The sequence below is a fragment of the Halichoeres trimaculatus genome, unplaced genomic scaffold, assembly GCF_033239565.1.
Source record: "Halichoeres trimaculatus isolate MK-OKI-2021-1 unplaced genomic scaffold, fHalTri1.1 fHalTri1_scaffold_8, whole genome shotgun sequence".
Lineage (NCBI taxonomy): Eukaryota > Metazoa > Chordata > Actinopteri > Labriformes > Labridae > Halichoeres > Halichoeres trimaculatus.
Genome location: NW_027437186.1, coordinates 14,445,556 through 14,458,048, shown reverse-complemented (window position 1 = coordinate 14,458,048; position 12,493 = coordinate 14,445,556). Strand labels below are relative to the sequence as shown.

Here is a 12,493-nt window from a genome sequence, read left to right as displayed (position 1 = left end):
GGACAAAGTACTGTCTCTGGTTTCATTGCTGTTTTTTTCATATTCATGTAAAAGTAGCTTTTGTTAATAAACTGCTTTCCAGTACCAGTAAAATGTATCACTCATTAGCCGGGGGAAATGTACAGCAGATATCAAGAATCATAACTGTTCTCCACCCTACATCATTTAACTTTGTAAGGGATTTATGAAGCCTGTTGACTTTCCTTTTTTCCCCTCAGTGCCAATGTTATGATTCATCACATGTCACTACAGTCATGTGTTATGGTCAGGGCTTGACATTAACATTTGCCAACTGGCCAAATGCTGGTGGATTTCAGCAGTGGCTGGTAACACCGCCGCTCCCACTGGCCACTTTGGCGGGTTGAATTTGATCTCAAACATGGAGCAGAGAGACAAGCAAAAAGATGACTCTGATGATGAAATCTCTGAGGAAATTTAATTTACCTCTCCTTCATTGTCATTCTCATGAAAAAAGAAATGATTTTTTGATTACAATCGTTAGTAAATATTTAAGCAGACAGTGTCTCTTGCTGAGATTTTATCAGTTCAATTAATCCCCTTCACCATTTTATTATAAGCAATAACAAACTAATATTTTAATTACTATGTCTTAACAGACTGCATATTTTCATATGACAGGAGCACAGTGTTACACAACTTTATCAGAGCTAAATACCTGATTAAGGACCTGTGGATTTTAACATTGATGTAGTCTTGTTTTGAGTGTGAATAGGGGTCATTTACATTTAAAGAGGTTGTAAATCTTTTTTAAGTAAACTTTAGCATGTCATCATCAGCTTTAATTATATTGAACATAATTATCCAACAACAAATTGTGGCCAGTGAAAATACTGAGTGGCTAGTAACTTAGGGATACCACTAGCCACAGTGGCTGGTGAGCAAAAAAGTTAATGTCAAGCCCTGGTTATGGTGCTAAGATATCATGCCAATTACATAAAATATCTCTTGAGTACTCTTCCTTTTGGATAAGATAAATTGTGTCATCATAGAGCTGAAAACTGCACTTTTTCTAAGCTCGTGAAGAAAGGACTCTTCTGACTTCCAGGCCTCGCAGGGGCACCACAGAAATATGATAAAGTGAACATGATGCATACATGCTGATAAAAGTATCACTGCTACCTGTACTCTTGGCTAAAACACACCGAAAGCATCTGTAGTGCGTCTCCGTTCCGTTATGGCGAACGGATCAAATAGGTTTCATTCTAATCAATCTGTCAACTCACACAGGATCCGTTCTGTACGTCTGCGTGGCTGGTCCGTCATGTTGAAGGTAATACCACAGCCATCCTATTTTCGACGGACGCGGAGCTGTGACGCTTAAATTCAGAAAAGGAAGATCGAGCGGGACAGGAAGTCATAACTGGAAACTACCAAAAAACACTAAGTAACTTTCAAAATAAAACAGACCGTGTCAAAATCAGTTTGTATTTAGCTTGACTACAGTGATAAACGGACATACTTATAAATGGAGGGAAGCGCGGGAACTTCTAGGTCTCGTGACTCCAGCTGTCTGTCAGTCATGCAGCTCGTCGGACGGAACCATAGGACGGAACACGCAGCCGGTGTGAGTTGACAAACGCAGTCAAGACGCAGCGAAACAGAATCGCACTACAGACCTCTCTGGTGTATTTCAGGCACGTACGTCTGCAGTTTGTTAACCAAAATACTTGCCTACTTATCCTGAGCTCAGACGTGGTGTTCTTAACCCTGGCTTCCAGAGTTAGTTGAAACCACAAGGCTCATAAAGGCTGAATCATGAATGGCTCCTGATGTGCTTTCTTTAAAGAGGTGCAGTTGTTATCATACACCATTTAATTTGTAAGTAGTACATTAAGCTCTTTACCATAGACATGAAATTCAATAAACCCTACTATGTGTGTGTGTGTGTGTGTGTGTGTGTGTGTGTGTGTGTGTGTGTGTGTGTGTGTGTGTGTGTGTGTGTGTAAGTGCTACCTTGATGTGTTTGACTCCACAGCTCACCAGACGGCTTTGCTGAAATGGATCCCAGCAGATGTCGAAGATCTGGAAGGGAGGAGAGATGTTAACATGCATGCACAAACAGTCTGTACAACACACACACACACACACACACACACACACACACACACACACACACACACACACACACACACACACACACACACACACCCTATCTGAGTGTCCAGTGGCTGTGGCCAGTATCTTCCCTCTCTTCCACTCCCAGATACACACGGTGTTCTTGGCATCCAGACCCACTGAGGCTAATCGCTGCAGAGGAGAGACAGAGGGAGAGAATTGGAGAAAAGCAGAGAGTTTAACTTGAAATGAGTGAGAACAGAATGATGAAAAAGTCATTTTGAACAGTCTGCACTTGACAAAATAATACTATTTTTCTTTGACTGTTTGGGTCTCAACAACAAAGACCATCATAAAAAGAGATATTAAATTAAAAACTGAAAAAAAAATCGAAAATTAAAGAATTCAAAATAAAACACAATTCTTTAAGTTAAGTTTGTGATATTTCCCAAAACAGCACGATAAATTTTGTCAAGATAAATTTTTATCTTCAGGCAGAGCGTTGTCCCAGTGATGCTATCTGATGGTTTCCAAAGTGTTGTTTTGAAGTCTGATAACAGTCATCATGTTGGAAATGATGACTCAGCGTGGTTGACTTAGTAACAGAGAAAAGAGATGGAGCAGAGATGGACCTTTAGCCTCCTGACGAATCACCCTTCTGTCATTTGTCCATCAGCTCAGTCACACTAATCATGCCTAACAATACAACATTTGTGTCCTAAATATCTTTAAAAAGGACAAGTTATAAAAGTATTTTGATGAAGTATCCAGACCTGAACTGTCTTTGAAACCAGGTAGTCAGCATGCTTAGTTCTGCTGTTAGATGGTCACTTTAACAAGGACCTTGGAGGATTCTTTGGCTTTTGGAGCCAACCTCAAGTGGACACTCAAGAAACTGCATTTTTTCCCACTTGTGCATTTGCTTCTTCTTTCACATACACATTTTGATTTGACATCATTACTAAGATTAATTATTTTTTCACCTTTATTATGGTGATAGTAAAACACATCAGTGTGTGTTGTTCTCTGTACAATCGCTGTGCTCTCAAAACCTTGGTATTGAATTGTTTTAAAATACATTATGACACATCTGATCTCGCATGACAGATTTGTGGCTGTGACACAAATTTTGAACTCAAATTCAAGCAGCATCAGCATCCAACAGTTCTGGGAAATGAGACTGATTCAGTACTGCAGAAAACTAGTTAGTTGGAGTGTTCGCTTGAGAATGGCTTAAAAAAAGGCAATGAATCAATCTGAACAGAGCTGTGGAGTGAATATCAACTTCACAGAACAGTTCAACACTTTTTACAACCTGTGCAAAAAAACAGTCTGAAAATATGGTCTTTTATTTTCTTTCATGACAACTCTTAGGTATCTTTGGATAAATGTCTGAGTTATTGATCTTTCACCCTCTGAGCTGAGAAGTCACTCTGTTGCATGTAAGTACATCCTCCTCTGTTACTCTGATTTAAATGTTGATTGTTTGTGAATAAAATATGAATTTTTATATCACCCTGATGAAATGACCAGTTTTAATGGTATGCTCCGCCTCTCTGTCACCACACATGGCCAAAGTTAGACCAAGCAGAACTTTTGAAGCTGGTTTCAGCTCAGAATTGAAATGATGTGAACCGCAGCTCTGCAGCATAAATAAAAAGTGTTGCAAGATCAGACGAAAATTTTGACTCTGTGGTCCTGCTTCATAATAAATCATCGGCACCTAAAGCTCAAGAGCTTGATTTATTATTAAGGTGGATTTATGATTATTTTATTGATTCTGTGTTTACTTTGATTTACTCAGATATGTTAAGTCATTGTGACCCAAGTCTCCGCCAGAAGCAAAAAGTGCTGAAACAACAGCCTGGATCACTCACATTCTCACATTGCTCTGACTCATTTTAATTCATCTGTTCATAACTGCGTGGCTGAAAGGGAAATTTATCAAGAATCAAAAGAGACCAAACTCCTTGCCTTTACTGCTGGTTACGGTTTATTTGATTCACATTTATGTAAATGTTTCTTCATTCCTGGGTATGAGTATCAGAGTATCACCCTGCTTTAGTGTGTACTGCTTGAATAGCATTTGCAGACGCTCACTTTTTCTATGCAAACAGCAAACACAACTTGCTGAGACAGGTAATAACACACAGCCACACACAGAGTCCTTTGCTTCACATTTCACATGCTAGTCTCTTTGAAATAAACCAAAGTTGACAGTCAGCAGGAAACTTGAAGAGGAGGTTTGGAACAGGCTGACAGAGCAAAATACAACCCAAGTGACATCGGTACCTGTGTTTGGCTGCTCTTTGTTCAAATGGTTCTTATCTGTGCAATTAAAAACAATTTGATACAAGTGTTGTAAATATTTACAGGAAGAAAAAAGGTAATATCTTGAATTGTTGATCAAATACATTGATAAAATTTTGGTTTCATATCTTTGTGAATTATAATTTTTCCTGTTTTTTTTTTTTTATAGTATGTCCATTTTATTAATTTACACTGCAAAAAAATTGAAATCTCTTTTTTTTCTTCTTCTTCTTCTTTTGGCTCCCTTTGGAAAAGCAAATGTGTTTTGCACAATACGGCAGCCAGATCACAATTCTGTGGTCGTGACGCTGAACAGGACAAGGGAAGAAAAAAAAATTGAAATCTTATCAAGTGTTTTTGTCTTATTTTCAGTAAAAATGTCTTTTTAGACTTAAAGGTCCCGTATTATACAATAATCACTTTATTAAGTCTTGTAGTGAAATTTGTGGGTCTTTAGCTTTCCTCCCAGCCCACAAAATGTGATGTTTAATGACAAATCTTGTACTTAGTAGTGCTTGTGAATGTAAAATCTGACCTAAAACGAGCTGTTTGGATTTTGGGGATTTGCCGACGTCAGCAATTCCCTTTTTTGACCAATCAGGAGCAAGTCTGACCTGATTGGTCCACCGGAGCAGATACCCCCGAACTCCCCCCCCGCCCACTCCTCTCCCCACTGCTGGAGAGTGGAGTGTGGCTGTTTTTGGCTGTAAACAGCCACATAGTTCCATGCACAAGTGGCTAGAGTTAATTTATCAAGGAAATGTGCTAGCAACACTCAGTAAAACTGTGCATGTGTGTGCCAGTCACTTCACGGCCAACTGCTTTTCCAACTTTGTGCACTCAGAGCTTGTGGCGCCGCTCTCAGTGACGTGGAAGAGCGGGGCGGTATCAGTGGTGGCTCATTTACATATGAAGGTCACGCCCACTGAATCAGAGCGTTCTGAACAGAGGTGCTATGAGAGCCTGGAAACATTGCTGCTGTGCTTGATTTATTGGCTTTTTAGACCAAAACATGTTACTACCATTTCATGAAGACATCAATGATCCATATTAAACTGCAGAAAAGGAGCATAATATGGGACCTTTAATATGAGCCACATTCACCAGACAAGTCCAGAAGTTATTTAAAGACAAAAATGAGGTCTAAACTGCCTGAAACAAGTAAAACAATCTGCCAGTGGGGTAAGAGAAATGTGCTTGTTTAAAGACATTTTTTAAAAATCTTGACAAGCACATTTTAAAAAAAACTTGAAATAAGACATTATTGGACTGGTCAGGTGAAAGTGGCTCATACCAAGTTTAAAAAAGACTTTTTTACTAAAAAAAAAACGATTAGGACTTTTGAGGCAAGACATTTTTCCTAATTTCTAGATTGTTTTGTATTGGTGTGTTGTGTCAATGAGCATGTTGATTTGCATTTTTTGGGGTTGTGTTTTGGGGCATTTTTGGCAGTCAATAATGAGACAGCTGAAGATGAACAGTAAATAAATATAAGGACTGGACTGGGGAGAAGACTTGCAGCAAAAAGTTAAACCAGTGACTGCTGCAGCAAGGGCTGTAGCCTCTGGTGCTGGAGCACACACTTAGACCACTTGGCCAACACACACCCCTTGTTCATGGTTTTTAACACGCAAATATTACCTACAGTTTGTGCTGCTGTGTTAACTGTCTGAGGATGTTTCTGCATTATGTTGTCAGTTGCTTTCCCCTAAAAAAAATACTGCAATCTGAAGCCTGAGGCATGTCTTAAAGGTTTGTGTTAATGTGGTGTGCAAAGCCATAACCAACACTCATCATCACCATTGTTGTACTTTGTCCTTTCCCATCACTCCTCCCCACCTTTCACTGTCTCTTTCTCTCGCCCCTGGTGTGTGTGTGTGTGTGTGTGTGTGAGTGTGAGTGTGAGTGTGTGTACAGTACTATTCTTCTTTGACCTTTAGGTTGATACATGACTGTCCTTTAGTGAGAAAAACCATCTGTTAGACACACAATACCCTTAAAGTCTGCTGGTTGAATCACATTACCCATCATTAATCATGCTCACGGTGGGTGTGTTTGTTTGTCTGTGTGTGTTTGTGTGAGTGTGCTTGTTTATGTGTGTGTGTGTGTATGTGTCACCTGTCCATCAGAGCTGAATGCCAGGCAAGCTATGCCATGTGTGTGTCCGTCACGGAGCAGAGAGACTGTCTGCACGGTGAAGGAGTCCCACACACACACGTAGGGATCTTTCCCCACCTGCCCAGTTGCCACCAGGGAGCGCTCAGGATGTAACGCCAGGCTGTGGGGGAGAGGGGGGAGGGTAAAGAGAGGGAATGAAGGAAGAAGAAGAAATAAATACACTATATATAATTCTCAAGTTAGTCAGTGTGCTACAACTCTTAGATAGAAAGTCACACTAGAAGTGGTGGTAGAAGATCCTTCAGTCAAATTAGGAATGAAAACACAGAGAAGTCATGCATTTAATTCCTCGTCAGTAAAAACACTTAAAAAAGGAGATAAATGAGCCCAAGAGCGAAAGCTGATGACAGCTTTATTGCTCCATTCAAGCTCAACCTCTTAAACCAGTGCTTTGCAACATCCACATCCACTGCAACAGTCCTCAGGGCCTTGTATTTCTGAGGGGTTTTGTTTGATTTGAGGACTAATTTAAAGATTCCATTATTTGCTTTTCAGTCATTCACTGGACCAGCTCCTGCTTATCACTCTGACGTTTTATGACCTCTCTGTCACTCAGGCCTGCAGACCAGCTACTTTTATTTGTCTCAAGATCAGTCAGCTCAGAGCAGATCCAGGTTAAAACCCCTGAAAAGCTGCATGGCCGAATTTGCTTCTACACTACCCAAAGACCTGATAAAATATTTGGCTAGAGGACACATGATTACCATCCTTTTCCTTTCATGCATTTCATAGTTTTATGTCTTTTTACCATTTGTGTTTGAACATGCCCTCTTTTCTTGTTTTTATTTGTGCAGAGCAGCGTCTGCACCTGGGCTTTTATTGACTGTTGCTCCTGTTTTTCTTGTTTTATCTTAACTGACTTTAAAAGGGGCCAAAGTTTGTTCTTATTTCTAATTATTTTTTTTGTGAGACACTGTGATCTGCTTTTTTCTGTCTTGTTACAAGTGGAATAAAGATGACACATCTATAATGAATTAAAAGGAATCAATAACAACATGTCAACCTCGTTAAGCTTCTTTTAGATCCAAAAATAGACTTTTTGTAAATCTGTCGTCTCACCCCTCTTCATCTCTCAGAGGGTCAGTGTGTGTTCTCCTTTACAAAGAGCCTGCTATTAATACACTCACTGCATAATGGCATCATTAACAACACACACACACACACACCACGCACACACACACACACACACACACACACACACACACACACACACACACACACACACACACACACACACACACACACACACACACAAAGAAATGTAGTCTGCCCTGCGCTCGATTGAAGATGTAATGATCCCTGAGAGTGTGTGTGAGTGTGTGTGACCTTGCCCCCTCTCCCTCTTTCTTCAATAAGCAGATGAGACGTTAACAGATGTTTATATTCTTAACTGCATCAGTCTGGGTCAGAGATATATAAGGCTTAGCGAATACAATATAAAAGTCAACACTCACCATATGTGTGTGTGTGTGTGTGTGTGTGTGTGTGTGTGTGTGTGTGTGTGTGTGTGTGTGTGTGTGTGTGTGTGTGTGTGTCTGTGTGTCTGTGTGGAGTCAGAAAAGGTCACTGTCCCTGGCAGCAGTGTGTAAAACATGAGAAGCTGTGTCTGGAATAAGAGAAGCATAAAGCAGAAATAGAACAGGTGTGTCAGCTACAAAGCCTCCATTGATCTCAAGGATGCTGTGCTGTGCTGTGCTGTGCTGTGCTGTGTACACACACACACACACGTATATACACACACACACACACACACACACACGTATATACACACACACACACACCAAACCCTTCGACATCGACTCCCATCCTCAACCTGTCAGCCAATGAGCCTGCTGGCTGCGGTGGTTGCCATGACGACCACATTGCCAAGGGCATGGGAGCTGAGGATTGAGCACGACAACTGTGGAGTCAAGGTCAAACATCACGACACACACACACAAACACACACCTGAACACAGATCTTTTTGTGTCCTTATTTACACTCTGAAGCGTTCCTTTCCATGCTAGTTGTGTGTTTATTAGCTGGTCTGGACTTTTATTTTGAAAATACCAAGATGCTTTCATTTCTCTTTGAGATGATTTTGCATTGACCTCATTAAGAAAATCCAACAATCAAACATACGACCATGACAACAAAGTTTAATTAAGAAAACAGCGAGATGTCATTCAACTTCTTTAATGTGGCGACACCTACACTATTAAGAAGTGCTGCCATTTACACACCTGCCAATCCATACACTCCTTTCCTTCCTTTTTTTTTTTTACCTCATGCCAACCACTGTTTTTCGCGAATAGTGGGGTTGCTTTGTGCCTCTTGTATGATCAATAGTGGCAGGGGCACCACAGAGGTTTTGGGTCCCATGAAAAACAATCACATCCTCTACTTAACTATCATATAGTAGTCACCCTAAATCATATCACATCTTTAAATGACATCATAACCCAAACCATTAAGTGCCAAACAAAGAGTCTGGGTTGGTCCTGTTCGATCTTTCTTACTTTCTTTTCTCATATCCTTGTCTGTGTAAATACTAAATCTGAATTCCCAAAACCTTATAGCAAAGGCAATTAATTTAAATGCAGAGACTGACACCAGAAAAATAAACACAGACAGTTTAATAATGGATGTAGTCTCCCCAACTTCACCCATGTGTTTCTGAGACAGAAGGAAATCAGCTGTTGCGGTCATATTGAAAGTGATGCAGGCTTCGAGCTATAGGGTGCAACTGCAGATCTTAGCACTTCTGCATTATCTCATATTTTCCAACCAGTGGTTGCCACTTGAAAAAAAACAAACTACGCTGCAGATAAATGACACATATAAAGGTTGAGATGTTGATTTTTCAAAATTACTTATACAGTCCATAGTGTGGACAAAGAAGTGCTTTTCTGTTATTTGCAGCATCCAACTTAAGGGGGTCTACCAGAGTATTGTTAAAAAAAAATACAAACACTTTAATTACTGCAGTAACTCATGAAGATTTGGTAGGAAACATGCTATTTCATGTGTCACTGTCTTTGTTTTAGAATGGGTATGTTGCCCCAAAGAGTTAATGTGTCCAGGTTACATAAGCAATAAGGCTAGATAAGGATATGGAAAAGTAGAAGCAAAGCCTGTATATTCTTAGATTTTTTTTTAAAATACAGATAACCTGTTCCTAAGAGCTGCATTAATAAATAAGGTGTTTGGTCAAGGTGACAGCATGTCTTTGACTTAATACTACTATGACCTTGTCTTTCTTTTCTTTACTCATGCTTTGACATGACTCAAACTGAATGCAAGTAGAAAGAAACCTGTGAAGGTCTCCACAGGTCTGAAGGTAAAATATGTGCAGAAAGAGATTCAGTGAGGAGATAAAACCATGTTTGTGTGGGAGGGAGAGTGAAAGAGAAGAGAATAATGGAGACGCTGAATGGAAACCATTAGAGTGAAGGATGAGCACTCACACACACACATTCACACAAACACACACACACACACAAACACACACACACACACACACACACACACACACACACACACACACACACACACACACACACACACACACACACACACACGCACACAGCAATGCTATATCTACACCTACAGATGATAACTCATGAAAAAGCGTGCAGACCTGCAACAAGGGAAGGAAAGCAGAAGCAAGCAGAGTGTGTGTGCATGTGTGCGCCTGCGTGTGTGTGTGTGACAGCTTGCTTCAAAGACATCCAATAAATAGGCAGTCTACACACCAGTCAGAGTCTTTCTTTCTTTCTTTTTAAGATCCTTCTTTAAAGCTTAAGTAATCCACTGTGATTTGCTTTGAAGGTCAACATATCAAAAGAGACTTTGACTAAAATGTCTCAGAAGTTAACATCTAAAACCAGTTGAGGATAGTGTGTTTTGATTGGCTAGAGGGTGTTGATTGTGGTCAGAAACCACCAAATTATTTTTTTTGCAGATATACAGACCTAATACTTAAAAGAGAACTGTCTAACAGCTATAAGGATGTAAATAATCAAAGGTTAAACTGCAAACGAGCTTGAGAGAAATGAGGCAAGGGCCAAGGCCACTACCTCCTGGTACTGTTTGCACAAAGTTATATAAAGCTATAAACAAACAAACAAATCAGTTGTTGAGACATCAAGTTGTTGACCATAAGAATGTTGATGTTAGGCAAGTTAGAGTATCGCAAGTGATATTCAACAGATGTTGATATATTTTTCAAGAGCAGAAATGTGCCTCTTGTCATTATTTTCAAACTCAGTGATATTAAGAGGAACACATCAGGAAACACTGGAAAAAGTGTGTTTGCTACTAATTTAGTGATCATCCAGACATAACCTGGAGGGGTAAGAGGGCTTGTGAAAGAGGGGGAGGCCAAGACACTGGGAAACACAAAAGTTAAGGTAAATTCTAGTTTTCTTTAAACAGCAGCAATTTACTTCAAATTTCACAATTGTTGTGATATGAGATCTGTTAGATTTATGAGCACAGTTTTGTATTGGTGTAATTGCTGATCAGTTGTTGGCTATGTTTCCTCCTCCATCACAGCTCACCTTACACCCTAAAAATGTCCTTCGCCATATTAACTCAATCTCTTTCCTCCTTCCAATCCTTTTTTATCTACTCTGTACATTTTTCTTACTGTATCTTTTTCTTCAACCTATTCTAAATATTTTATCCATTCCTCACAGCTTTTACTTCCCACATCCCTCTACTCTCTGTGTCCATGACCTTGGGACCAACTACCATCTGCCTGTGTGGAAACAGCCCAGGACAGGTGAGTCACACACACAAACAGAAACACACAGACAGAGACACACAGGCACACACATACACATGTACACCAACACACACTCTGGATTTCCTTTTGGCTATTTATAGAAGCTGGGCTTGCTTTAACAGAAGCTAATCATAGACTGTTGGTTGTGTGTATGTGCGTGCGTGTTTGTGTTTGTGTGTGTGTGCCAACACAGAGTGTAACTGTGATAATGTGATTTCTGAATGATTCACCTGCAGAGAAAGAGAATGAGAGCTCTGGCTTAAGTATGTGTAATTCTGGATGATGGTTGAGCTGTATGATATATGAAGAACAGTTTTCTTTTGATTCACTGGTTGTTTTATGTTAATCATTTAAGACCTTACACCTTACACATTTAAGAGCTGCCATGTTTAGAGAACAGGAATGTACAGAATAGTCATTTCATATAAATATGACTCTGTGTCCTGCTCCTCTTTCTGCATAGAAAGTGATGCCAAAACGCTGTGCACATCTTACAATAGTTTTGAGCCCCTGAACAGGTCTGTTATGTCAGTGTACAGCACTTTAGCAGTCAGAGAGTTAACTATTTATTTATTATCTCCACCAGGGAGGTTACGTGTTTGGGAGACACTGTCTGTTTGTCTGTGAACAACATAACTCAAAAAGTAAGAAACAGATCTGAAAGAAATTTTCAGGAAATGTTCAAAAGTGGGATAAGGAAGAAGTGATTACATTTTGGAGGTGACCTGGATCACCATCTGGATCCAGGATTCTTTATCATTGTGAGATAGGGCTGTTTTTACCATATATGTATATAACTCCACCATAAATGGTCAGATTGCTTTGCAAAACAAAACAAGACAAGGTCACCATCATTTCTGACAGATGTAAAAGTACGATTCAGATCCTGGCAATATTCTGGATACTAAGATCTGGAATATGAAATATGTACTGGGTCATCATAATTTTCAACGCTGTCAGGTAACAAATTATTGTACAAACCAGCAACTAACACCAAATTGTAGCAGACAGTCTGCTGAGAGGGAGTATAACATTAAAGAAGGACTAAAGTGTTGCATGACAATCACAATATGCTTGGTGGAGGTCTGCGCTCTCTGAGTGCTTTTCTAGTTTACATCTGTAGTCCCCAGGCAGGAGACAGATCCCGAGGCAGGTCTATT

The 12,493-nt window shown here is 39.9% G+C and overlaps 1 protein-coding gene across 5 annotated transcripts in view; it reads right to left on the bottom strand.

Annotated features, from left to right (window-relative positions):
• Positions 1-12,493, bottom strand: part of LOC141794818 (echinoderm microtubule-associated protein-like 6) — an 84,397-nt gene that overhangs the window by 45,981 nt on the left and 25,923 nt on the right. For all 5 annotated transcript variants that reach the window (XM_074675353.1, XM_074675352.1, XM_074675355.1 and 2 more), the window contains 3 exons: positions 6,505-6,664; positions 2,170-2,268; positions 1,975-2,043 (listed from right to left, as the gene is read on the bottom strand). In XM_074675353.1, coding sequence (XP_074531454.1) covers positions 1,975-2,043; positions 2,170-2,268; positions 6,505-6,664 — 328 coding nt within the window. The remainder of the gene's footprint in view (positions 1-1,974; positions 2,044-2,169; positions 2,269-6,504; positions 6,665-12,493) is intronic.